Source organism: Peromyscus eremicus, chromosome X, assembly GCF_949786415.1.
Source record: "Peromyscus eremicus chromosome X, PerEre_H2_v1, whole genome shotgun sequence".
Lineage (NCBI taxonomy): Eukaryota > Metazoa > Chordata > Mammalia > Rodentia > Cricetidae > Peromyscus > Peromyscus eremicus.
The window spans coordinates 131160470-131186403 of record NC_081439.1 but is presented as its reverse complement, the minus strand read 5'-3'; the positions used below and the strand labels follow the sequence as shown (position 1 = coordinate 131186403).

At 45.6% G+C, this 25934-nt stretch overlaps 1 protein-coding gene and 1 non-coding gene across 4 annotated transcripts; one reads left to right on the top strand and one right to left on the bottom strand.

Moving 5' to 3' along the window:
- The first annotated feature begins 295 nt into the window (after positions 1–295).
- Positions 296–25018, top strand: LOC131899442 (X-linked lymphocyte-regulated protein 5C-like). 3 transcript variants are annotated; one of them, XR_009376088.1, is made up of 10 exons: positions 940–1052; positions 3668–3812; positions 4403–4472; positions 5364–5398; positions 6506–6623; positions 14380–14479; positions 15741–15839; positions 18292–18396; positions 22639–22743; positions 24866–25018. XR_009376088.1 is itself a non-coding variant. In XM_059250894.1 (9 exons), the coding sequence occupies exons 2-9, from the start codon at positions 3707–3709 to the stop codon at positions 18562–18564; spliced, it is 708 nt and encodes a 235-aa protein (XP_059106877.1). In that variant the 5' UTR covers positions 296–582; positions 3668–3706; the 3' UTR covers positions 18565–18903. The 3 variants fall into 3 exon arrangements, 2 of the variants coding, with proteins under 2 accessions (XP_059106877.1, XP_059106876.1); XM_059250894.1 differs by lacking the exons at positions 940–1052; positions 22639–22743; positions 24866–25018 and adding exons at positions 296–582; positions 18490–18903; XM_059250893.1 differs by lacking the exons at positions 22639–22743; positions 24866–25018 and adding an exon at positions 18490–18903.
- Positions 20556–20695, bottom strand: LOC131900282 (small nucleolar RNA SNORA70). The gene has a single exon (XR_009376189.1). It is a non-coding gene; the product is annotated as a small nucleolar RNA SNORA70 (small nucleolar RNA).
- Positions 25019–25934: the final 916 nt, after the last annotated feature.

Genomic DNA, 25934 nt, shown 5'->3' with positions numbered 1-25934 from the left:
GAGGCATACCTGAGGCCCCCCACCCCCCACCTCCACACCCCCGAGGACAAAGAGGGTCTCGGGGATTGTGGTGAGCTGTGTCCCTATAGGTGAGTGACTAGGCATTGGGACCCAGGATAGTCCCTGAGGTGACGTCCGGAGCCCGAATTCCACAGTGGAGTGGAGGAGGCCTGGAAGGGCTGTGTGGGAAAGCTTTGATAGGAAGCAGGGACTGAGAGGAGTGGGCAGGACAGCATGTGTGCTTGCAGAAGGACTAGGGACCTGCCACACGGCCCTTTCTGAAGTCTTTGGGCACATGAGACGTTCATCCGGGTCCACATGTCCACTGTTGGGCCTAATTAAAACAGGAGTATGGGTGTTTCAGGTTCTCTCAGGCCTTAAAGCGTAATTTCCCGTCCACCCGAGCACGATTGTGGGTGGGCCTAACCAAGGAAAAGGACTGGGCAGGCGCATGCGCACACACATGCGCCCATGCTTTTCCACGGAGGCCGACTATTTTCTGCAAGTGAGGACTAAGCAGCTCTGACCATCCTGGAGGGGAAGCAGGGTTTCGGGTTGCAGTGCTGAGGCCTGCTCCTCTAGGTGAGTGACCAGGTATTAGGACCCAGGATATTCCCTGAGGTGATGTCTGGCTCCCAAATTCCACACCGAGTGGCCTAGGCCACAGGAGGAAAGTCTAGGAACGCTTTGTGAGAGTTGCAAGGACTGAGGGGAGTGGACCAGGCAGCACATGTGCTTAGGGAAAGACTAGGGACCTTCCACATGGCCCTTTCTGAGGTCTTTGGGTACTTCTGATGTTCTCTCGGTCCACATGCCCATAGGTGGGACTATTTGAAAGAGGGGTGTGGGTGTTCAGGGCCTCGCAAGCCTTAGTGCAGTGGTTCCTAGGATACGGATACGCATGCGCAACCCCAAGACCCAAGGCACGCATGCGTGAGTGCCAGTTGGGCCTCAGGATGGGGGCGGCCTGTTTCACACATGCGCAAACGTTTTCCACTGAGGTGAAATACTTCCGGAAGTGAGGTCTCACTAGCTGTGACTGCCCTTCGAGGGTAAGAGTGGCTTGGGGGGATTGCAGTGAGGCGTATTCTCCTAGCTGAGTGACTAGGTATTGGAACCTACCATAGTCACCCATGAGGCGACTTCAGGAGCCTAAATTCTCCATCGAATTGGAAGAGGCCCGGGAGGACAGTCTGGGAAAGGTTTGTCAGGGCCACAGGGACTGTGAGAGGAGTGGTCAGGACAGCATGTGTCTAGGGACCGTCTCTGCGTACTCCAGACATTCTCCCGGGCCCATATTTCTACAGGTGGGACCATTTAAAAGAGGGTTCTGGGTGTTCCGGGCCTTTCTAGGCCTTAGTCGGGAGTTTCTGGTTCACACAGTTTCAGGTTCTCGAAAGTTTCAGTACATGCAGGCGCAATCTCAATCCCCACACCCCCACACCCCCACACCCCCACACCCCCACACCCAACCTGGCCCTCACCCAGTCACACATATGCGATTGCCATGCTTGCTTTTCCAGATGCAGAGATGCTTACTTTCTGGGAAGCCTAGCTAAGTGTGACCCACCTTCGTGGGTAAGGAGGGTCTCCGGGGATCATCGTGAATCCTGTCCACCTAGGTCTGTGAGGAGGAATTGGGACCCAGGATAGCCCATGACACCCAGAGCCTCACTTCCAAATGTAACTGGAGGAGGCCGGATTGAGCAGTCTGAGAAAGCTTTGTTGGGGCCCCAGGGCCCTAGGGAGTTTTGCCTGCTGGGGGAGGGAGTAGGGACCTTCCAGGAGGCACTTTTTGTACTCCTTGGGTATTTTCCAGATTGGTCCAGGGGAGAGAGCTAGACAGGCAGGCATGCTGGAAAGAAGGGGTGCTCTGGGCCTTTCCCACCCTTGATAGTGCAGGTCCCATTTCAGGCACATGCAACTGCAAGCCCTGAGTCCCTAGGCATGATTTCTGGGTGGACCTCACCATGGAACAGGGTTGGCTAGGCCCGTGCCTACATGCTTTTCCTGCTCTTCCGGAAGCAGGGATTCTTAAGTTCAGGAAGTGAGGACTAACTGGGTGTGACCACCCTCGAGTAGAAGGAGGGTCTCAGGGGACGGTGGTGGAGCAGGTTCACTTCGGTGAGTGACTAGTTATTGTGACCCAGGGTAACCCTTGAGATGATGTCTGGAGCCTCACTTCTGCATCAGACTGCAAGCAGGGGGAGGAGGGGGAGCGCGAATCTGAGAAAGATTTGTCAGGATCGCAGGGCCCTGGAGGAGTGGGCAGGACAGCATGTGTTCTGCTGAGGGAAGTCCAGTCCCTTCCAGCCCCTGTTACTGCAGTTCCCAGCTCAGTCAAGTACAACTGCGAGCACAGGTTACCACACATGCTCCATTACTGGATGGGTCTCATCCTTTAGCACCTTGGAGCAGGCTCACACATGCCTGCATGCTCTCCCCCTAATCAGAAATCGTTCCATTCAGGGAAAGGGGCCCTGCTGAGGTGGGACAAGCCTCTGAGGGGAAGAAGCATGGCCACCTAATCTGAGTGGATCCCTGTTCTGAGGTTCTGCTGGTTCCAAAATCAGAGTCATCCTAGGCCCACACAGTGCTTGGTGGTGGCACAGAATCACAGGGTGTCGGGGGCCTGGTTGAGGTGATTTCTGCAAACCTCCCTTCTGCAAGGGACTAGACAGAATCCCGGGCTCTGCAGGTACTAGAAGGTATGTGGGAAACAGAGTGAGGGATGGGCGAGAACATGGAGGGTCCCCATTGCCCCTTGTGTACTCTTTGGTCAACGCTGGACGTGCGTCACCATTTTCGATGTCCGCTGGGCCCTTTCATGCATGGCAACTGCTGGGCCCGAGCCAGGCATGTGTGACTGTTGGACCCATCTGTTGCAAGAGCACCTCCTAGCCCCACCTCTTGAGTTTGCATGATACTCCCAGGCCATCCATTCATCTGTGCCAGGGCAGCCTCAACCAAGGATGGATACTTGGCCCACCACAGGCAAGTGTGCCTTGCTGGGCCAGCCTCAAGTATGTAAACTTGCTGAGGGGCCTCACGCAGGGACAGAAAGATGCATATTCACCTGCTGGGTGCTCAACCCTAGCCTGTATCGCCTACCACACATGTCAGGCACCCCCCTCCCCACCCCACACACCCCACCCCACCCCCGTGCACGCATGCACTTGCGTGCGCATACGCATACACACACACACACACACACACACACACACACACACACACACACCCCTCATATATGTATACCAGCTGGGCCCACTTGCTGGGCCTTTCTCACGTATAGGTGCTGTTCCAGCCAATCAGTAAGCATGCTTGCTTGTGGAGGCAGGCAGTAGCTAGGTGTTACTTTCCTTAAAAAAGAGAAAGAGGTTTCTGAGGGGTGGGTCTCGGAATAGGATTGTCTTGGTGGGTGACAAGAAATCAGCAGAAAGGGCTGAGATTGAGGGCTACAGGTTTGTGGAGAGCTCTGCATTCAGCCAGAAAAATGGAACAGAAAGTGATTGGATGTGGTGGGATATCGGTGTCATCCTCCTGCCTCCTCTTTGCTCCAGCACAGCAAGTGCCAGGACACAAGGCCACAGCCTGTGGAGTCCCGGTACCTGTTTCCATTGCCGTCATGAAATTGCTTCTTGGTGTCTTTACTGTCTGTGCACACTAGCATTTCAGGAGTCCTGCCCAGCCCAGCAAGGCCCCAGCCATGTCAACCAAGGAACAGAAAGACATGGAGAGACGTGCCAAGCGCCCAAGGGTTGATCAGAATCTCCCATCAGATGACTTCCAGAACCCAGATGCAATCACCCCCGGTAACAACTGATAAGGGGCATATAGGGCTGAGCCTAACGGAGGGGACATTATACTACTCCTTGGCAGGTGGAGCACAGGGGTGGCCTGATACTAACCAGGTCATTGCATGGGATCGCGTGGGTGGGGTGGAGATGGGAGATTCGGGTGCTGAGAGCTCATTCTCAAGCATGTTCTGGGTTTCTGTCCCCACCTGACGTTCTCACCCTGTGGCAGAGGTACAAGGCTCACAGAGGAGAGCCATTGTCCTGGCCAACGTGCCTCTGACAAAGCCCATGGGTCACAGTGAATTTCCTTGAAAAGCTTATACAAATACATGTACCTGCTGTCCCCAGACTCCGGCCGAGCTGAATTTCACGTGTGTGTGTGTGTGTGTGTGTGTGTGTGTGTGTGTGTGTGTGTCTGTGTGTGTGTGTGTGTGTGTGTGTGTGTGTGTTGGGGTGGGGGGCATGAGTTCCTGGAAGACTACTTTAAAACTGTTGTTGGCCATGGGCTCAATCAACCCTAGAATGAAGCTGTTTCCCATGTAGGATGATGAGAACAGCACACTTCATTCGCAAAGTTTTTTTTTTTTCCTTTCTTCTCAATGCAGCAAACAATCCAGCAGTTGATACCAGTGAGATGGGCAGCTGTTCCTCAGGACCAGACGTGCAAGAGGCCAGGTGATGTCTTAAAGGAACTTTGGCCTGTCCCAGGAGGTAGTTTCAGTGTGGTTTTATGCAGGCATACAAAGAAATTTCTGCCCTTTGCTGGAAAATGGATCCAAACGGAGAGTTTGGTGTTAAGTGAAATAAGCCAGCACCAAAGAGACCACAGTCACCTGTTTTCTCTCATTTGATGACCCTAAATTATAAATAGGTCCACAAAATAATATAATCCGAATTCAGAAGAGAGGCTGGGAAGAGGCAGGCAATGCCCAATAGAGGGGAAGGTTTGAGGAGTAGAGGCCGACTCTGGAGGTTGAATATGGTCACATGGCATGAAAGTTGAAGAGACACTGGCTGGGTGATAGAGGAGGACTAGCAGGAGGGTACTGAGGAAGGATGAGAGTGAATATGGCTGGAGTGCACGGCAGATGGGTGAGTACACCTTTATGAAGCGCCTTGCAGCTGTACCGTGAATGGATTCCAGTAAACCTTTAGTATAAAATCCCCTACACTGCCAAAACATAACACGAAGTCACTGCTTGAGGAAAGGAGACACTTCCGTGGAGCTGCCTGCAATTGGGCAGGGAGCGAACGCCAGGGATGCAGTTTTCATGTGTCATCCAACACCCAGCCAGAGGTTGGGGTCCTGGGGATACAGCTGACTTTGAGTCACCCATGCTCCAGTAAGTAAGCGTTACCAATGTGCCCGTATGTGTTCTGCAGTGAACTCATTGGTTCACTGTGAAAACGCAAATAAAGGAGTAAAAGTAATGGCCCCAAACAGGAAAATCCAACTTTGCCTCACATAAACGCTAGTCTCTCCAAAACCGAGTGCCTCACCTTTCCTTCGAAGCAAACTTGGGATGTTTGTCCTCAATTAAGGATTCTTGTGTGCATTTTCCATAGGGAACCTGTTCAGAAGTGGATACCGGATTTCAAAGGTGTGTTTGAGCAGATGTCGCTAGCCCCAGAGCCCTCTTTCTGACCCTACAACTTAATAGTGGTGAGAACGTGGTCACCCGCCAACAGGACTCTGTTACACTTCTGTTGCCCAGAGGATTTTTGGGGGTGGGGTGGGGTGGGGTGGGGTGGGGTGGGGGAGACAGTAAATTGCCATTTATCCTTCAGGGGGCACCTTTAGTTTAACTTTTAACTAGCCTCTCTGAGCAGGGGGGTGTTGTAGCTGTCACTGAGGCCCGTGGGGTGAGTTTCCTGCTTCCTGCATTGCTGAAGAGTGTTACTAGGGATGATGGGCAAGCAGATAAGTCTCTGCTTTTTATCTTTACTGCACGAGTGGCATGTCGCATTTCAACAGCTGTTTTTCACCTTCTGAATTAAGTCATTTTTTTCTGGCTTTCCGAAGTTGCTCTCCTCCAGGAACCCCTGCCAAAGGAGGGCATGGAAAACAGCCTTTAGGCCGTACACGTTTATGAGCCTGTCAGGGAATGCTGAAGGCAGCCACACTGTGGACAGGGAAGAAAAGTGTGATAGCATGCAAACGTCATGCATGCCACACTAGCTTGTTTTCTGTCATCCACGGTAACCAAGTCAGTGTACCACACGCCCCTCAGGCTGAGACAGCTTTTATTCACTTGTGTAGGTGGCCCTAAAACAGCATTACTGGAGAGACACCGTCAGTTCTTAGCCAGTGTATAGAGTCAATTCATACAAGCAAGGATGTCTGACAGCATCGCTCTTTCTGGTACAGATGAACTGCTTGGGTTTTTGAGGTGTCCAGAAAATGGTTTGTCAGTGGCGGTCACTCGTCAAAGCTCGATGCCCCCACACCTGTATTCCTAGCACTTAGGAAGTGGAGGCAGGAGAATCAGGAACTGGAAGTCATCCTCACTTACCTCTCAAGTTTGAGACCAGCCTGGGCTACACAAGACCCGGTCTAAAATTAGAAAAATAAAAATACAACAAAGAGCAAAATGGACACCAGATCTGTAGATACCCCTATTACCGTGTAGGTGATGTGTCAGGGATGAAAGTGCGCCTCTTCCTCTGGGTATTTGATTTAAAGTGATACCATTTCCTTTCTCGACTAGATGACGTTACTCGGTACCTTCTGGCAAAGAGGAAGCAGTTTGAAAAGGATATAAATGCCTCTTTCAGCAGCCTGAATGAAAACCTCCAGAGTGTTTTCAAAACCCAACAGAAGTCAAGGTAAAGTTGTGACCCTCTGTCAACGAGACCTGTACAGCTTTTACTCTTCCTTCCAAAGTCACTCCTGCCTGCCATTGTGATCCTGCACAGAGTAGAATCGCTAATGGGACCTACATAGCACTGCATTTTTCTCTATGAGCTAGTCCTATTCATAGCTGGCGGGACCCCCCCCCCCCCCACACACACACACTTTTACGCAGCTGAGATGTATTAGCTTCAAGACTGGCAAGAGACCAGTTTCCCCCCATCAGATAACAATAGAGATAACTTCCTGTAAGGAAGGCTAGTCTTCTATGGTCTACAAAACTATACCTATTAGGAGGTACCATCGGCACTCTTTTTGGTAGATCGTTGTGCCCATGTCGGGGGCGGAGGTTCTGTACCCTCTTTGTGTATCTAAGTGTGGGGCGTTTACCCAACCACCCCCACAGTTCCCCAGAGTTTTCTTGAGTGCGAGCAGCAGGAAATATTAGATAGAAGGATTTATTGCGGAGAATATCGCGGAGATAAACAGATAGAAAATAAAGGATAGCCTCGAGAGGGCCTGGAACCTATTCCAACGGGGCCCCGACTGTCTCTGCCCCAGGGTTTTTATAGAGACGCCAAGGGGTGGAGCAAAAGACCTCCTCCCCCAGCACAGCCAAGTGCAGACCATCCCAGACACCTGCACTCAGGCCCATGGTCTAATCATCCTCTATGCGGACCTGCTGGGTAAAGCCACGAGGAACCCGAGAACGGGCTCCCACAGGTCCCCCTTTCTTAATATATTAAAAAAAAAATAATTATTAATGGCTTACAGCAACCTCCATAGCTGTTACACCTCCCAGTATGGGAGTAGAGGATGATAAAGATGGCGTTTCTCTTTTGAATTAGGTCCAAGGTGACTACAGCAGTCTTAGCTGCCTCAAGCCCTTTCTAAGCCAAAAACTCTTAAGGCGACTACAAACTTAAAGAATCCCTTAGCTTCATCATTACCATTAACAGGTTAACATAAATATTGCTATACATAGTCACAATTTTCTCAATCTTACATCTCAAAGCAAACTCTTAACAGAACCATTTGAATTAGCATATATGGTGCTATATATAGTTAACAATTTCCGTCTTACAACTTTAACTCAATCATTTGAATTTTCTTGCTAGCAGAACGTAGGAAAAACTTCGATGTATTCACATCAACCTTAAATATTTCCTTAACTCCACAAAACCAGCGTGTATTAATATCAATAGGTTTTTATAAACATAATCTCATAACTCCTCCTTTTCTTTATAATGTTTTAAACAAAATCTCAAACCTAGTTAGAGGAACCCCAACGTATACAATTTCTACAAACCCATATTGAAAAGCAATCTTCTCAATCTAACCATTAATACTTTGAAAACTTAGCAAAACATCCAAAAGAATAAAACTCTTTACACTTTAAAAGTAGTCTCTTAGTATACCCCATTTGCATTTCTTACTAACAAAAACATGACATTAACCCACTCAAACAACTTTTGAAATTAGACTAAGGAATATTAACTCTCCCCCTTTTCTTTATAATTTAAGCAAAATCTCAAGCCTAGTTAGAAAACCCAAACTTTTCCATTTAAACAGTTCCATTTGTAACACAAAACCAGTTCTGTAAGTAGAACATTTTTACATAAACAGTTCCACAAAACAATCCATGAATCACCAATTAATAAAGCATATATGCATACACAAAACTGCATCTTGATTCTAGGTAGAAATAAATTTCTTCATTTAAACAGTTCCATTTTTAACCCAATTCCAGCAAACAGTTCCTAGGTCATTACTATAAGTAAACTCAAAATTGTCCCATTGCAGTGAAATCCCTACTGTTCATTTCATTTCTTTAGTCCCAAAATTCAAATGATAAATTCTGGTACGAGCCTTCCAAATAGGAAGAAATCCATAACCAAAATCTTTTTGTAGTTTTATCTCATTTTAAGTTCAAAAAGTTCAAACAAATAAATTCTGGTATTAGGCTTTCACTTCAAAATATGAAGAGACCGTTTTTTCAACCAAAACTTTTTTGCAGTTAACAATTTTTGTTCAAACAAGCGTTTCTGAACTTACTCTTTTTTAGGTACAGTAGTATTCTAAACCGCACCGTTTTTGATGTTAGCTCAGGTTTTTCTGTGTTGCGTCGATTTTCCACGGATCTCAGCTGCAGATGCCTTGTGCTGGTTCTCGCGTCCGTCATTCTTAGCTCCTTAGCGGCTTCTGGAGCTTTTGAAACCATTCAGACTGCCTACTTTGCAGTCTGCTGGGACACTAACCTTCTGTGTCTCGGGTTCTTTCACCATGTACATTAGGAATAGATTCACACTTAACATTTACACTTTTTTACAGATTCACATATAGCATTAACATCTACTTATTTATACTCTTTAAGGGAACTATAGAACTACTTTAGCAAATATATTTCTTATTACTTCTTATATACTTCTTATCTTATTTCTTATTTAAACTTACATTTACAACTAACATCTTTACTTCTTACAAGCTTATTACTACATGTCTTAAGACTACCTTAGATACTTCTTACAAGCTTATATTCTTAAAGGAACTCTATAGATCTATTTTACAAACTTATATAGGGCTACCATTAGCATATATTTAACTTAGCAAACACCTAAAGATTTCTTAACACAGATCTAACAAGAGAATTTTTCTGCAAACCTACATATCTTATTTTCATCTTTTTCTACTTCTTACTCTTAATTACTATCACTATCTCTATTAGAAAGATTCTTAACTAGACAGGAAGTACGTACATCATTTCTAAAGTTTAGAGTTTATAGTCAGCTTTGCTATACAACACTGGGATTTAGTGAGTGGTGTTGTTATAGAATTGTGATAGTTGTTGCTAGGGGACTGTAACTTTCCCAGAATGAAGCCACACTCCAAAGTTGCCGAGTTCTCTCAGCCTTTCCGAACTGGCAGAGATGCACTGTCAGCGGTAAACAGTTTTTAACTAGAGGCTGTCCCTTCACCCAAATTCATAATAGTTCCCCTAAGTGCTTCAATTCAGACAAACGTTTCTATTACAGCAGTACTTTTGGTTTGTTCTACCGAAAAACTTCACTTCACGCTGAGGGTGAAATTACCGTATTTAGCTCTTTGCCAAACACTGCACAGCTATTAGGTGACATAAAGTATTTTTCTAAAGGAGCTAGTAAAGCCACAAGCGGCACAGCTCCGAACTGTTCTATTTCCTCACTGTTTGCATTAACCAATGACAAAACCTCAGAAATACTAATCGAGCCACTTTCATTCTGGTTCCTTTATAGGAACATCATTAGAGCTGACCCTTCCTTAGTTCCACGCTCCTTACCAGACGCTCCAGTAACCACCGAGCTTCATTCTCCTCTTGTGAAAAAACACAAACATGTCCTCGACCCCATATTAACACAGGATCGGGACCCCTCCATAATCCCGAGCCGGGATCTTTCTATTTCTCATTACCTTCAGCTAAAGGACCAGGAAGATTGGCGTGAGCTCTAATATGGCCCACAAAGCATGGCAGCTTGCTTTTGTGGAATAGCATCTTGGAATTGTTGAAACATTTTGACTTGGTTGTTGTTAGTTCCAGTATTTTAACCAAAACTGTTACTATTCAAAGGAGTCAAGAACACAGATGTTCTTTCATGAAACATATCCTTCATTAGCTTACTCTGAGAAAAAGCATTTTCAGGATTTAGTATTTTCACTTCATTAGCTTAACTCCTGATGTTATTAGCAGCTGTGATATTTAACATTGATTTCTTACAAGGAACTTTCAGGTGAAGCAACTCTTTTTTTAAGACAGATTTTTCTGAAGTTTGTTTCCAGGCTATAAAGCAGTCATTTCTTTTTTTGAATGCCTGTTTCTTATCCCCTTAATTAGATTTGCAAAGGAATCACTCATTACAGGCAGTTTGTTCAAGACGTAAAGAATTTTTAATTTCACATAAGTTTACTTCATATGTAAGACAACGTTCAGTGTATAAACTGCTTTCTCTTGCTTTCTTAAGGATTTTAAAGTGGCTTGTTTGCTCTTATAGGTAGCTTTTTGTCATCCAACTACCGTAAAAACTTTGCACAGCTATTAGGGTAAATAAGGCATTTTACCAAAGGAACCCCAAACCATGAAGCACCTAGTTCCGTATCCTTTCAACTTTTTCATTGGAACGGACACTTAAACTCTTAGACAATTTTCCTCCTTATTCTTTTAAAAGCTGTATTTTAAGTTTACCATGAAGGTATTTTCGAGCTGACAAAAGTGTTTCAGGGCAATGTCGCCATCTTTAGAGGAAAAACTACCTTTCCCAGAATGCATTTCCCTTATATCAGTCCATAATAATATCAGTCCCTTATATCAGTCCTTTATATCATTTTTCTTATATCATTTCCCATCAGTCATTTCCCATAGTTCTTTTTGGGTCTGAGAGTCAACTGGTTCTCTTTTACCAGACTTGCTTACAAATTCTTGCCCGGGAGGTTTGAACAAAGTTTTTTGCTTTTGCAATGGGAGATTTGAACAAGCATTTTACATGTTCAATTATGGGACATTGGGAGGTTTCTGGTCTCTCAGCTGGCTTCAACAGGTGTCTCTCGTTCCTTTGACACGGGCCCCCAAATCAGAACTGCACCTGCCTCGTTAGCCGGCATTGAGGCTGGCATCTCTGATAGCAACTTTCCTCGGGGCTTGTGTTTGTCTTAGCCAGTCAGTGAAAAACAAGATCATGTACAACAGCTTTTCCATAGCTCTTTCAGAGAGATTTTCTCCCACTGATTTTTATTCTCATTTTGCTTGTTCTTTCCCCCACCCCAGATGCAGAGCTTCAGGTATCTGTCTGCAGCTCTGTACCTCTGCTAGCTGCTTTTGGAGGTAGGGGCTTTTTTTTTTCTCCCCCCAAATCTGCCTCAAATTCTAGCAGCTTTTCCAGGTCATGCATTTTCTGGGGAGGCATCTGTCCCTTCTGTTTCTTCAGAGTCTTTCTCCCAGACAGTTCCCAGTTTGGTCTCAGTTTATCCCCTCTACCCCAGAAACAGTTTCCGACACTACAGTGGCGGCTTTCCCTGCTACTGAAGGTAGGGTTTTTTGTCCGTTTCTGTTTTCGGGGTCTGTGTGGTTTGCGTACAGACTGAAAATCTAACAAAGAGGTTTTTGCCATTTCTAAACTCCCATTAGGACAGGTGTTTTGCTTCATCAGGCCTTCACCTGGCCCAGTCCCCCAGTGGGTTGTGTTTGCTTGTCTGGGTGCTCAAGGACAGAGCTTATGCCAGAGGCAATCACCCCTCAGGGCTACACTCCCCCTCATCTCACGGGAGTCAGTTGAAACAAAGCTTTTCTCAAAGAGGTGCTTTCTCTGACAGAAAAGAAGGCTTTACTCCTGGATAGTTCTGTTCTGCCCTGGCTGGGCTCTTTCCCCAGACAGCGTTCTGACTCAGCAGCACAACTGCTTCAGACACAGTTCAACTTTACTGTTTTCCCAGAAAGGTCCTTTCTCTGATAGGAAAGCTTTTCTCCGATTTCTTTTTGCAGCTGTGGACCTATCAACCCAGGACTTGTAGGAAAGCAGACAACTGTGCCGTTCCCACCGGCTTTAGCTTTGTTTGTTCATTAGCAATCTTCCCCTGGGTCCTGCACCTTCCTGCCTCAGCTCTGTGCTCCAGGAAGTTTACAACTGCAGGAACCCTAGTATCCCTGAAATGCACCCCAACTCAGAGACGCTGGCCAGTCGCCTCCGGGTTTTTGCTCAGAAGCGAGGATACAATGCTTCAGGGGATCTTTGCGTTAGGACAATTAGGAGCACCTTTTCAAAGACGCTCACTCAGAAACAAAACCCTTGATGCCTCAGCTCGGCTGTAACTGAAAAGCTTGGCTTTTTTTCTTTTCTCAGGTAAAGTTTCCTGCCCTTTTGGGCTCTCTGTAGCTCTTTACCCACACTCTCCCAAGCGTTTCCCTCAGGGGACTCTGACCCACTGTCTTTTACTAGCTTGAAGAGACAGAGGTTTTTAGGAACTTGTCCCTGCCTCCTGCATTGCAGGGAGGATTTTTAAAGCTTGAAAGAACTTAGGTTTTGCTGTCTTTAGAGGTTTGTTGTTTTCCCTTTGAGCTAATCACAGGTGGTCCCCATATTAATCTTCAGGTGATTCTAATTAATTTTTGTCCTTCTGAGAAAGTTAAAGGCTTTAGTTTTCAAGTTTAAGAGCTGTTGAGAAAGAGGAAGGCTTTTTAGAGAGATTTTTTTTCCCCAAAAATTTTCCAAGAAAAGCTTTTAGTTAAGAGGAAGATTTTTTTTTCCCCCAAGAGAGAGACCAACTTTCCCCAAAACTTCCCAACTTTAAATTTTTTGGCTTTTTATACCCCCATTTTTACCTCAGGGAGAAAACACTTTCTCCTGCTGCTTGGACTTAGCATTTCAGCTGTCCCCAGGACAAAAGCTTCCATAGGAAACTTTTTCTTCCCCAAAAGCTCAGAGAAGAGCTTTTTTTTACTACCCATAAAGCCCAAAGAAAGATTTTTTCCCCCAGTTTGCGTTTATAGCCCCCAAAGTTAGAAAATTGTAGAGTTTTTCTGTCTAGTTGCCTTACTTATTTTTTCCTACACAATCTTACACTTCTAAGTTTTTCCTAAACTATATTACTACGCTATACCTTATACTTATTTTTCACAGATAGAAATTGAGAAAGGGATAGAAGATAGAAAATTTTGACAGAAAAGAATTTCGCTGCAGCATCGGACATCCTTCCAGTCCGCTTTCCTTTTCTCTCGAGGATAAAAACCCTGCCTCTCAATATATATATAAAATATATATTTTCCATAACACCGGCATGCCTTATCCACTGGCAGGGCTGAACTCAGCACTTTCGCCAAAAACTCTGTAATAAAACTATTATTTTCCTTTATCTTTAGTCCCTATTACTTTGTCTTTAGTCCCTGTTCATTTGTCTTTAGTGCTCCCTTTTTTTTAGTCCCCCCTTTTTTTCTTTAGTCCCTTTTTTTTCTTTTTTCTTTAGTCCCTGGTCATGGCGCCATTCTGTGGGGCGTTTACCCAACCACCCCCACAGTTCTCCAGAGTTTTCTTGAGTGCGAGCAGCAGGAAATATTAGATAGAAGGATTTATTGCGGAGAATATCGTGGAGATAAACAGATAGAAAATAAAGGATAGCCTCGAGAGGGCCTGGAACCTATTCCAACGGGCCCGACTGACTGGCTCTGCCCCAGGGTTTTTATAGAGACGCCAAGGGGTGGAGCAAAAGACCTCCTCCCCCAGCACAGCCAAGTGCAGACCATCCCAGACACCTGCACTCAGGCCCATGGTCTAATCATCCTCTATGCGGACCTGCTGGGTAAAGCCACGAGGAACCCAAGAACAGGCTCCCACACCTAAGTCCCAGAGGATGAAGGGTATGTTGCCTTCACAACACAGACTTGGGCTCTCAGAATCTCTAGGTTACTCCATAAGGGAAAGGGAAGATGAGTCTAATTTTAAGCCAGAAATGCAATCTTGGGAAATGTATGCATCAGAGCATCCTAGGTGTTCGAGAGGGAAGACACGTGAAATGGCGCGTCACTGGCAGCAAATTAGGACAACATTCTTCTGGGACGAGAGTCACATTGCTGCCTCTCAAGAGCCAGTTTCATTCATGTCCCCTTTCTCTTTTACTCCTAGCTCTTGTTTCAAAATGATGAGTGTGTGTGCCATTGCCTTACCCACACGCAGTGTGACAATGCTCAGTAATTGTTACTGTGTTTTACAGGCAGGAGCTTCACTCTATGCACTCCCAGATGTTTGAGTCTCTGTATCACAAGTGGCTGGACGAGGTGGAGAGAGCAAGGGAGCAAGAAGAACACCTTACTGTGAGTGTCTCTCTCTTAGCTTGGAATAGATCCGCTGTGTCCGTTTCCAAAGTGTCAGGGCTTCAGTGCATCAAGTCAAGAGGGAAAGGGACAGGACGGGACATGAGCATACGGAGACAAGGAGGGTGGTGAATGTGGCCTGGAGAGACTGGCCATCCTCTCTGGCTTGCTTCTTTTTCTGTGGAGGGGTGATGTGGTCATGGGTTAGGAGCCAGCATGGGGGGCTGGGGGAGGCTGAGCAGGCACTGCCTGGAGAGTGCAGGAGAAGGTATGGGCTTGTATGCTCAGAGGGAGGGGAGCCTTTGTGATCCACACAGTGCAGATGCCAAGTAGTGCGGGATGGGGTGGGGCTGGGGGGTCCCAGGTAGCCTTCTGACACAGTGATCAGGGAGGCAGAGTGAGAACAGTCAGTATGGACACCGAGTAGTGCGGTCTTTGAGGAATCTTTCATCCTGATGGAAGACAGAGCTGTACTCCCAAAGGCGCTGACTTCCAAAGGTGGGGAAGCAGAACCTGGAATCTGAGGGAGATGGAGAAAGATTCCAGTCTGGTGGTGAGGAGCATGTTCTCTGGACCCCATTGCTTGGGATGCAACCATAGTCCTGACACTTGCTCATTGTGAAAGCTCAGGAAAATAATTAACCTCCCTGCCTCAGTTTCCTAGGAGTAAAAGCCGACCTGTGAAGAATCCCTACCTTTCTAGACTTTGTGTATTGAGTGGTTTCATTTTGTGACATGTTGCTATGGAACGTTTGACCGTGGGAGCTGATGCATGTTTGCTATTCGTCTGCCCTGCCCTTCTTGTTTGGTTGATAATGTAGTTGATGGAATGTTACAAGCTGGGGAATGACTGATTGATGAGGAAGGCTTAGGTCAAAACTTTGTTGTTGTTTTTTTTTAAAAAAAGAAGGGTTTCCTTGGAAGCTATTCTGTGTCCTCGTTGTATTAAAATAAATACTTTGTGAAAACAAAGGAATGCTTTGTACTTAATTTTGGTGAGGTGAGAATCCACAGATTAGGTGGGTCTTGCGTTAATTTCAAAATGAATAATTATTTCATAGAATTTTTGCACAGGCTTGACAGACTATCTCACTCTGTGACTGGTCAGACCGTGTTATGTTGCTTTTGGCAGTGAAGGGCATGTCTTCAAACTTGTTGATGAATGTCAGAACACAAAACATCACGGGAAGCAGTTCCTGTAAGCAGCAGGGTTGGATGTTCAGTGTTACTGACATTTTGTCATTGATTTCCTCTATTTCAGCTTATAGCTCAGCAGCAGATGAAGATTTTACAGAAAGCTATAGAGGATCATGAAACCAGGATTGAAAACGCTAAAGATTTATGTGGCACATTTTTGAAGGTCTGGTGGATTGCACTTGTTAACAGAACACACCCATTTATGTCACACCAGGTGTCTGTAAAAGCAGAAGACAGGTTGGCCCTTTCTCAGTTTGTGGGAGAAGTAATTAGTTTTGAAAACCGGGATCACATTCTCTTTGGATTATTTTCCCCGCACAGAGGAGAAATGCTAAGGTTTGTTTAACCTGGGAAACTGATGACAGTGTTGGGGACAGTGTTCTAGCACGGGAGCTGGTGGCTGGAAATTTGCTTAGAAAGGAGCATACTGCATCGCAGTGATGAGCTATTACTGACCTCTCGTGACATTTCGATGGAAATTGGCAAGTCTGGGGATCCTTCTGGTTTTCTTTGACTCGTTTGGATTGGACAGGTCGGTAAAACAAGCAATGGGCAAGGGTAGATTTTATTTTCTTTCATGTTGAGTGTTTTGTAGTCTTCCGACATCAGCATTGTTCTTGGGTATTGGTGGCCGGCCCCGGCCGTGTATTTCAAGAGCTCCCCAAGAGATGTGGGGAATGACAAAGCTGGCAGAGGATTAACCCTCTTTGAACTGAGAGCTGCGAGCTGGCAGTCATACCCTTGCTGAAGCTCTAGTTCCTAAGTGACCTCTATATATCCAGGAGTTGAAGCAGCCCTTCAATGGGAATTCTTTTGGATGCTCTCATTTAAATACACTATGAAATAATCTCTCCTCATATCTGATTCAGATGCCTTAACTAAAGTGCTCAGAGTGCCACAGTAAATTAAATGTTTTCAAGATGCTATCGAGAAGCTAGGCCTGTCTTTGCTGAGCAAGCATGAGTACCCCAGTTAGTACCCTAGTGAATATCCCCAGCAGCCATGTGTCCTCCAGGCACAGCAACAGGTGCCTATAACCCCAGAGTGGTGAGGGTAGAGAGAGAGAGACACAAGGACCCCTGGGGCTTGTGGGACCACCAGTACAGCCAAATTGGAAAACCCTGTGTTTAGTGAGAGACCCTGCTTCAAAAAGTCATGTGGTGAGCGGTTCAGGAAGGTGCAGGCACACGGGAGCACACATGTGTGCGTGCAAACATGTACATGTGAAGGAAATCACTTTGAGTGTTTTTTATGGCCTCTGGTCTCCACACTCAAGCACACATACATGGACACCCTCCGGCACACACCCATGCACACAGAAAAGTAAAACTGAATTTTCAAGACCTTGGGGCCCATCTACATGCATCCAGTCCTTTAGGAAGAGCTTAAGGAAAGGGAACATGCAGCACTAATGCAGCTGAATACTGCTTGGGAACTGGTTGGAAGAACTGACCAGAAAGGCTTGATTCTAACTGTGAGTGCTCAATGTGAGCAGCACCACAGAGGGAGCCTTGTGACTGGGCCTCTCTGGCTTCCCAGGTGGTCCCTGCCCTTCTGCCCTGTGCTCTTCTGCCTCCCTCACTCTCTTGATCTCCCTCTGCTTCTCCACTCAGGCTTCCCTCCTTTCCTAGTCCTTGGCTCTGGCTCTGAGGGACTATTGTCCTGAAACATGGCCTTTCCCTCTTCCAGATTTCCCAGTGACCTTCCTTCTTAATTCTCTCTGCTTCCTGTGTCCTCTGCACAACACGCTCCCTCTCCCTCCCCAGCCTCTTGACAGCTTCACTGGCTGCCTGCTTCCCTCTGTCCATCTTGTCTTCCCTCCTCCCAGTGCACCAGCTTCCCCTCAAGTGGCTCCTATTCCGTGTCCATGCTTTGCTTCTGCTCTTTGCCCAGGAAGCTCCCTGTGCCTTGTCTTCTCTAAGGAAATCGTACATTTTCACTGCTTGAAGTCACCATTTGTGTCCTTTTCAGCTGCGAGCCCAGCAAGCTCCCTTTCCATACCTGTTTTCAGCTAGTGTGCATGCCATCTGTTCCCAAGCTGCTCTGGGCCCTGGGAATAGGGCAGAGACTGAACAGGCATTTTGCAATTTCTGGACAGAGGGTGACACAGTTCTTTCTCCTCTGTGTCCACCACTGCAGTGTTCTTTGAGAGATCAGAGGGGTTTGAGTCCCCGCTTGAGCGTTTCTTAGATTGAAGGGTCATGGGATCGTACACTGTGTCTTCCTCTGAAAAATCACATTCCGTGGACATAGTGAATGGCTCCTTCCTCTGGGAAACCTTGGGGGTCTCCAACGTGGGCCTGTGCCTCGTTTTCCATGTCTGCTCCGTGGGACCTTTTAACTGATCCTCCACCCATTTTCCGAGATAAGTGCCTTAGCTGCTGTTGTCCCACACAACGGCACCACCTTAAAATGTGGCACTGGAGCTTTCTGTGGAGTGGCTATTTAGATGTGTGTGAAGTAGCCACTGTTCGTTCTTTGAATTCATAACAAGCATCCTTTGGATATGCAGAGTCGGTTCTTTTAAAATTAAATGAGGTGAGGTGTCAAGCCAAGCCAGGGCTTTGTGCTCAAGCAGAGTTTTGTTTGTTTGTTTGCTTGTTTGTTTGTTTCAGAAAGCCAAGGACTTGAGTGAACATCGCAAAGCTTTTATTGGTGGTGAAGAAAGTGAAGTGAAGAAAGAAATCTCCAAGGCGCAGGACAGAGTTATCATGGAAACTGTAAGTCGTGTGTCTGTAATGCCGTGAGCCTCGAGATGGCTTCCTACGGGCAGAGATGGAATAACAATTCCCTAATTCTCCATTTTCAAACAGCAAGAGCAAGATGTGTCTGTTGTTGAAACATACCTTCAATCCCTGGTCCTTGACCACTCTGAAGAAACCATCTGAAGCTCACGTAGAGGACGCACAGGGAGCATTAGCCCTGCTAAGAGGACGTTAGTAGCAGTCAGTGCAGCTCCTTTCTCTTTACTTCGCTTGTTAGAAATATGACTGAGACTCTGTTAACCATTAAGTGAACCCCTAACAGTTCTGTGAGTAGCAACAGTTAAGTGTGGATCCTCCAGCCCCTGACAGCAAGGGAGATACATTCTCCCCAGCAGTGGCAGTTACATTTTGCAAGAAAATGTCATTTGATTTTACGATTGGCTTCTTTGGTTCTCTGTCACTTGCCCAAAGTGAATGTTACCTTTCTTATTTCAGGAAGAAATAAATAACGGTGGGATCCATTTTTTCTGTGCATGCTTTCATTTATTCAGGAGGTCACAGAGCCAATTCCATTGCAAATGGGCCTTTACAGGAAAACCAACCCAACATGTTCACTCAGACTTAACTGAGCACAACTCATGTTTTCCTGCCCAGATGTGCTAAACTGTTGACAGCATTCCCGCAGCAGCAGAGCCAGATCTTAACGTGTTGGGTGTGAGCTTGCAGTGGGGCTGTGGCATTTCCCAAAGACTCGTTTCTAGGCTGTATTCAACACTGGTTGGAAGACACCTGCCCTTATCTTTGGTCACAAACATTTTATCATCGATGAATATCTGCATAAGCATTTACAGTTTCAGAATTTTAGATGGGTGTTTCCAGGAACATTTTCTAGTGTTCTCTTTAGAGTTTAATTTTCATCAAGAAGTTCTGCTTGCTTGTGTGTGTTTGTCTAACCCTTGAGTTATTCTTTTACCCTTGTCCTGTGCTCTGTTTTCTTTATGAATCCTTAGAATCTGTGTTCAGTCCATTTGATACATATTTTCATGGGTGTGTACTTGTTGAGACTTTGTGAGCATATTCAAGCGAGTGTCGGCACCCATGAAGGCCAGGAGAGGGCCTCAGTTCCCCTGGGGCTTGAGTTACAGGTGGTTGTGAGCTACCCAAGGTGGGTAGTGTCTAGTTGAATTCGAGTCTTCTGGAACAACAGCAGGTGCTCACAACTGCTGAGTCATCTGTTCAGCCCTGTTCAACACATTTGAAATTGCTTCACCTTTTACTTGGAGTTTGTGAGCTAAACTTATTCTTTGTGTAGATTACAGAAATGAATCTATGATGGAAAACAAAACCCTTCTGACAGGGAAGAGAGGAATGATGATCACTTTCCCCTGTGCTGTCCCTTTTCATGTGGCCCTGCCTACCACTGTTTCGTTTCAAATTTTCCTGATGGTTTCAGTTTTAATTGTCTTTTGAAGATGAGCCTGATGGATTTACAAAAACATTACGTGTGTGTGTGTGTGTGTGTGTGTGTGTGTGTGTGTGTGTGTGTGTGTAGAGAAGAGAGAGAGAGAGAGAGAGAGAGAGAGAGAGAGAGAGAGAGAGAGAGAGAGAGGATGACACACTTGGTATCTTCTGTCAGCCTTTTTTTTTCAGACAGGATGTGAAATTTATTACTGAACATGATTTAGTAGGGTAGAGGAGAGCACCACAGTAGACCACCTCAGGAGTGCAGGGCCCGCCAATGCCCAGGGGACCATGATTGGTGGTGTATTTAACCCCACAGCCATCAGGGATGAGTCGCTTCTCAGTGTCCATGTCTTTAGATCAATCTACATTCAACTTAGCAAAGACCCACCTCTTTGAGATGTGGGTCTGGAGAAAGACAGATGGAAAAAAAAAAAAAAGAAACTCAGTGAGGATGATCAGAGCAAGAAAGTGGGAGGAAGGGGCTTAATAACAACCACTTGCCTTCTGGCAGTCAGAGAGCTTTAAGTTGGCTTTCAACTTTCAACATAGGGCCTCCATCAGATGTTCCTTATTCTGAAGCGTGATTCAAGGGGACACGATGGCCTGGACAATGAGAACCCTGGCCGTGGTAACTTGAGGCACCACAAATACCTGTCTGGAGCCTAGACTGAGGACAACATTGAGATCAGAGACTTGAAAAGCCATCAGAAAATTGTCTCCCAGGTCCCTTAGGGTAGCCTATATAAGCAACAGGGTGAATTCACTCCAAAAGAGTGTGCTGTTAGCAACCATTGCACACTAGGCCCCCATGAGGAAAGGGATCTACCTGGTCAGCTTAGTTGGGCTGCGGATTTACTTTATCTTTTTAGACACAGCCTCTCGGTGAACATGGAACTCACTGATTTGGTCAGGCTGAGTGGCCAGGAGCTTTGGAGATGGATCCACCAGTCTCTGTCTTCCACCCCAGACCTGCTGGTTCTGGGGTTTAAGAGTATTACTGTGCTTGCATTTTCCATGGGTGCTCGTGGTCTGAACTCGGATCCTCATGTGCATGGCAAATACTTTACCCACTGAGCCATCATCCTTGCCCATCTTTAATTTTATGGTTGGTAACATTAGTGTTACAAATGAATGACACTCATGGTGCCATTTCCTTCCATGTACATATGTGCACAGATGATACACAGCCTCACCATGTTTCTACCTTCTCCCACACTCTCAGATGCTGCATCTCACAGACCTTTTCACAGTCTATAATAGTCCTACTCTCTGGTCCATGGGTTTGATTTTTTTTCCCAGTTTTCATGTATGAAGTAAAAGAGAACATGTGACACTTGGCGTATTTCTCTTACTGTTAAGTAATGCCCTGTTACATTCATTTGCCTGTGGAGAACAGGCTTTCGTTTTCTTGTCCCCCATGTGAATGTGCCATGTAATGTATATATTATATAATATATACTGTATATATTATAGCATTTTCTTCATGCTGTCATGTGTTGATGGCCACCCAGGATACTTACTTGAGCTTGTACATGTCTCCTCTAACTAGAAGGCCATGTGTCTTGGTTAATCTGGGTTGTCAACTTGGCTGGATTGACAGATACCTAGAGTAAGATTAGGGAAGCTCACTTCTGGTGTGCCTGTTACAGCATCATTTTCAGAGAAGACTGATTCACAGGAGAGTAATCCTGCATGTGGATACTCCATACAGTAGTCTGGGAGCCCAGGCAGAATTAAAGAAAAATAAGAGAAAGCCTGCCAGGGCAGCCTAGCTCCATCCTTCCTGAGCTAGTGCATGTAGCACTGTCACCATCGCCCATGGCCACCAGATTCCAGAGCCTCCAGCTGTCCAATGAAGATGCACAGCAGCTATGCTCCAGGGAGCTCCCAGGCCTGGATTGGGGCTGCAACATTTGTCCTCCTTGAGTTGAGGCTTTCAGCTTGTCCGTTTAGTTGATACTGAATTATCCCACTCTCCAGCATGCACAAAGTCATTTTTGGACAACCCAGCCCCCAATTGGGTAAGACATTCAATGAATTCCACCCACCCCATGTACTTGCATGTGTGCGTGTGCGTGTGCGGTGTGCGGTGTGCGTGTGTATGTGTGTGTGTGCATACATTTTTCCATTGACTCTACCTGGAGAACCCTGACTTACACAAAGTTATGCATGTAGTTGCCAAGGTTTCAGAGACTGTCAGCTATGATTTCAATGTGCCAGGTGGTTTTTTTCCTTCTGTATCCATAGTCTTGCTCATTCTAGAGAATCACTCTACTGCAAACCTGTACCTCCAGCCCTCGGTCACCCTTTCATTGAGTAGGTTTTCCATCCTCAACAAGCAGCTCTCCTTTGGGTTGGTTTGCCATGGAGAGACATTTGATCCTATTAGTATTCCAGGGATCCTGTCACTGCCCTCCATATTTGTTTGTTTCCCTTTTTTTTGTTTTTTTGTTTTTTGTTTTTTGTTTTTTTTTTTTTTTTTGAGACAGGGTTTCTCTGTGTAGCTTTGCGCCTTTCCTGGGACTCACTTGGTAGTCCAGGCTGGCCTCGAACTCACAGAGATCCGCCTGGCTCTGCCTCCCGAGTGCTGGGATTAAAGGCGTGCGCCACCACCGCCCGGCTGTTTGTTTCCCTTTATTGCTGTCTGAATGTAATATTCCAAAGAACTTGTGTACAAGCTCTGATGTCCTTTCTCCTATTCTGTTCTCGGGGCTTTCCAATGAGATTTTAAAATTTGACTTACTCAGGCATTTTGGAACTGTTACTCACTCGTGTTTCTCCCTTTTCCTGAAGTGCTGAAGAATCAACCCGGAGTGTCAGAATAGCTAGGCCGCCATTGTACCACTGAACTACATCCCTGGCTGAACTGTATATTTTGTTTCAAACCAGAGTTTATAGGTGAGGTTTTTTTCTTTATCTTTCTTTTCTCATTCCTTTCCTCTTTTAAAAAACCTCTTTCAAAAATAATCGTATAAAATATACCGATTATTGAATTTCACTGTGATAAGCTGTGATCATGCTCACTCACGCTTGTTTGTACCTTTACTTTCCTTCCCATCTCTCCCCCTCCATTAGGCTCCTTTTTCTTTCCCTAGAGGTCCCTGTTCATGGGGGTGGTGAGTTCTTCCCTTCCCATGTCAGGATGAGCTTGTGTTAGTGGCTCCGCAAACTTAGGTGGAAACAGCATGTTATAGGAGGCAGAATGAAGGAGCAGCTAGGAAAACCCAGCCCTGTCTCCTCAGGCAGACTTCAAGGAGAACTGCCTAAATAGAAAGTGGGCTTTCAGTTTCCACTGTCCATTTCAACCTCAAAGACAGGACCACCTTAGATGGTGCATTACTGCTTATAAATTGTATTAATAAGATTTTAAATGAGAAGTACAAAAAATGAGATGGTGATTAAAAACATTCTTCTGTATTCTGCTTGCTTGATTTTTCTATGCAATGTATTTCTTTTGGTAATGTCTCCTCATAGGGTAACTAAATTGAGCTGCGTTTCCTAGCAGTGAATGAATTTGACTTTTTATGTGGGTGCCAAATTACAGTTGCATTTTATTAAGCAAAATAAAATGTGCTTGCAACTGATTAATGTTCTGGCTGTGTTAAATTTAAATGTCTCAAGGCATTGGTCTTGTAATAGACAGCTGTGTTCAATGTGATAGGAAAAAAAAAAGTCCATCTTACATTGATGATAATGTATGAATTTACTGGATAGGGTTCACTATTCTCGTGTACTGATACCATTGGTAGGACAAAGTAGAGAACAACAAAATATCGTCTACTTAATTCTCTGATGGTAGTGTATATATATATATCATCCTCATTGAATGTATTCTTCAGAAAGAGAAAACAAAGGGAAATCTCTTCTTGGCAGGAACACAAACACTTGTGGAATATTTATAAAATGAGCAGAGTCATCATCTTGAGTTACATAGCTGTTGGCGAGCCCAACGGACTCCAAATGGATACTCCCCAACTCATGATCCCATGGACAGGCCTGGGTAAACTCAGTCAGGGCTTCGGTGGAATATCTCAGTGGTTAAGAGCACTTGCTCTGTGAGTATGAGGTCCTTAGTTCAAAGCCCCAGCACCCATGTAGAAATACAGACATGGCTGCATGTGCCTGTAATTCCAGAGTGGGAGACAGGTGAATCCCAATAGGGCAGTGGCCAGGCAGCCTAAGCAAAACATCTAGCTTTTGGTTCATTTGAAAGACCTTTCAAGGCAGTAAGTGGCAAAGCTGTGGAGAAAGCCATGTGATGTCCTGCTCTAGCCTCTGCATGCACACCAGACATGTATGCATAAATATACTACTGCATACACATGTAAGAAAAGAAAACTCAGTGGGTCAGAGCACAGAAGGTCATGAAAGTGGGAATGGAATTTTTAGGGGGCTTCAGGGCTGACAGAAGATAGAGGGAGATAAAAGCAGGTTGGATGAGAATAATCAGAACATGTCAGTAATTGTCAAAAAACAAACAAACAAAAACAAAAAAACAACCAAAAACCTAATTTAACAGACAATGATTCATCCTGAATTGTGCAGAGGTAAGATCTGTGAAGTGACTTGTCTCCCAGCTTGGGAGGAAGAAATACTGTTAAGACCACATAGTCTACTTCATTTTCCATTTCCCCTTAGAATATTTTAATTGCCATTTCCCCATCTTCCATCGATAGTGTTAGCAGAGAGGCAAGTCTGTTGTGCTTTGAAAGCATTTTATTCATATTGTGATGGAATACCACAGTGTTCATTGCTATCGTTTGTAGGCAGAAATTTTAGACTATTCTCTTCAGATTATGATTTTGAATATGAAGTTAACCATGGATGCAGATTGTGGTGGACTGAATAAGATTGGCCATTATAGGCTCATATATTTGAATGCTTAGGGAGTGGCATTAATGGGAGTGGCCTTGTTGGAGTAGGTATGGCCCTGTTGGAGAAAGTGTATCACTGGTGGTGGGCTTTGGGGTTTCAAATGCTCAAGCCAGGCCTGGTGTCACTCTCTTCCTGCTGCCTGTAGAACTCTCAGCTCCTCCTCCAGCATGATGTCTGCCTGCATGCCACCATACCCCCTGCCATGATGATAATGGACCGAACCTCTGAAACGGTAAGCCAGCTCCAATTAAATGCTTTCCTTTATAAGAGTTGCCGTGGTCATGGTGTCTCTTTGAAGCAATAAAACCTAACTAAGACATAGATCAAGAGACAGACAGAAAACCTCTCTTAACATCAGGCTTAGCTTCTGAGGAATCCGTTGTGTCAGAGTCTGAAGTGGCAGGGCTTTATGCAGTGGTTCAGGAGGGAAGGTAGATGGTATGAGCTTAGAGGGCCAAGCAGGGTGGTGGAAGTGGCCATTCTCTCTGGATTGCTTCTGTTCCGGGGAGAGATGCTAAGGTCATGGTTTAGGTGCTGGCATGTTGGTGGAGGCAGTAGGCAGAGCAGGTGCTGCCTGGAGGGTGGGATACAACATATGGGATTATATCCTGAGAGGAGGCACTTCATGATCCTTGTGCTGACAAATTGCAAGCAGAGTGTGTGTGTGTGTGTGTGTGTGTGTGTGTGTGTGTGTGTGTGTGTGTGTGTTGGGGGGTACCATATAGAGCCTATGGCAATGAGATCAGGAATGCAGAGTGAGAGCATTCACAGTGGCTGCGGCAGAGCAGGTGGTGAGTTGGCTTTCAGGGGTTGAGGTTCAGAACAACCCAGTCCCAGAGCCATGGTGTTCATTAAAGGACGGGCAAATGATAAAAACATGTCAACATACTCCCTTATAGGAAGAGAAAGTCCATCAGATTTGGGGGAGTGATGAGTGGCTTGTCAAGTCTTCATGAAAAACCTTATACCCATACCCATACCTAATGCTGCAAAGTAGGAAACTTTCCCATTAGATGATTAGGAGTGGGGTAATTGTGCAGGGTATTTGTGTAGAAGTGGGTTTCTCAAATTTTGTAAATGTGGTTTTAAAGTCTGTTAAATGAGAAGATATTAAACGTGTTCTTCACCATTTTTGGTTAATAGCTGCAGAGATGATGGCTCAGTGGTTAAAGTGCTTGAAAGGCAAGCATGAACACCTGGATTTGGAAGGTCAG

Bases quoted from the DNA above. Each gene is read 5' to 3' on its own strand.
- LOC131899442 (XM_059250894.1), top strand. From the start codon at position 3,707: ATGTCAACCAAGGAACAGAAAGACATGGAGAGACGTGCCAAGCGCCCA. The intron at 6,624-14,379 runs GTAAAGTTGTGA...TGTGTTTTACAG, and splicing joins AAAACCCAACAGAAGTCAAG to GCAGGAGCTTCACTCTATGC. The intron at 15,840-18,291 runs GTCTGGTGGATT...TGTTTGTTTCAG, and splicing joins TATGTGGCACATTTTTGAAG to AAAGCCAAGGACTTGAGTGA.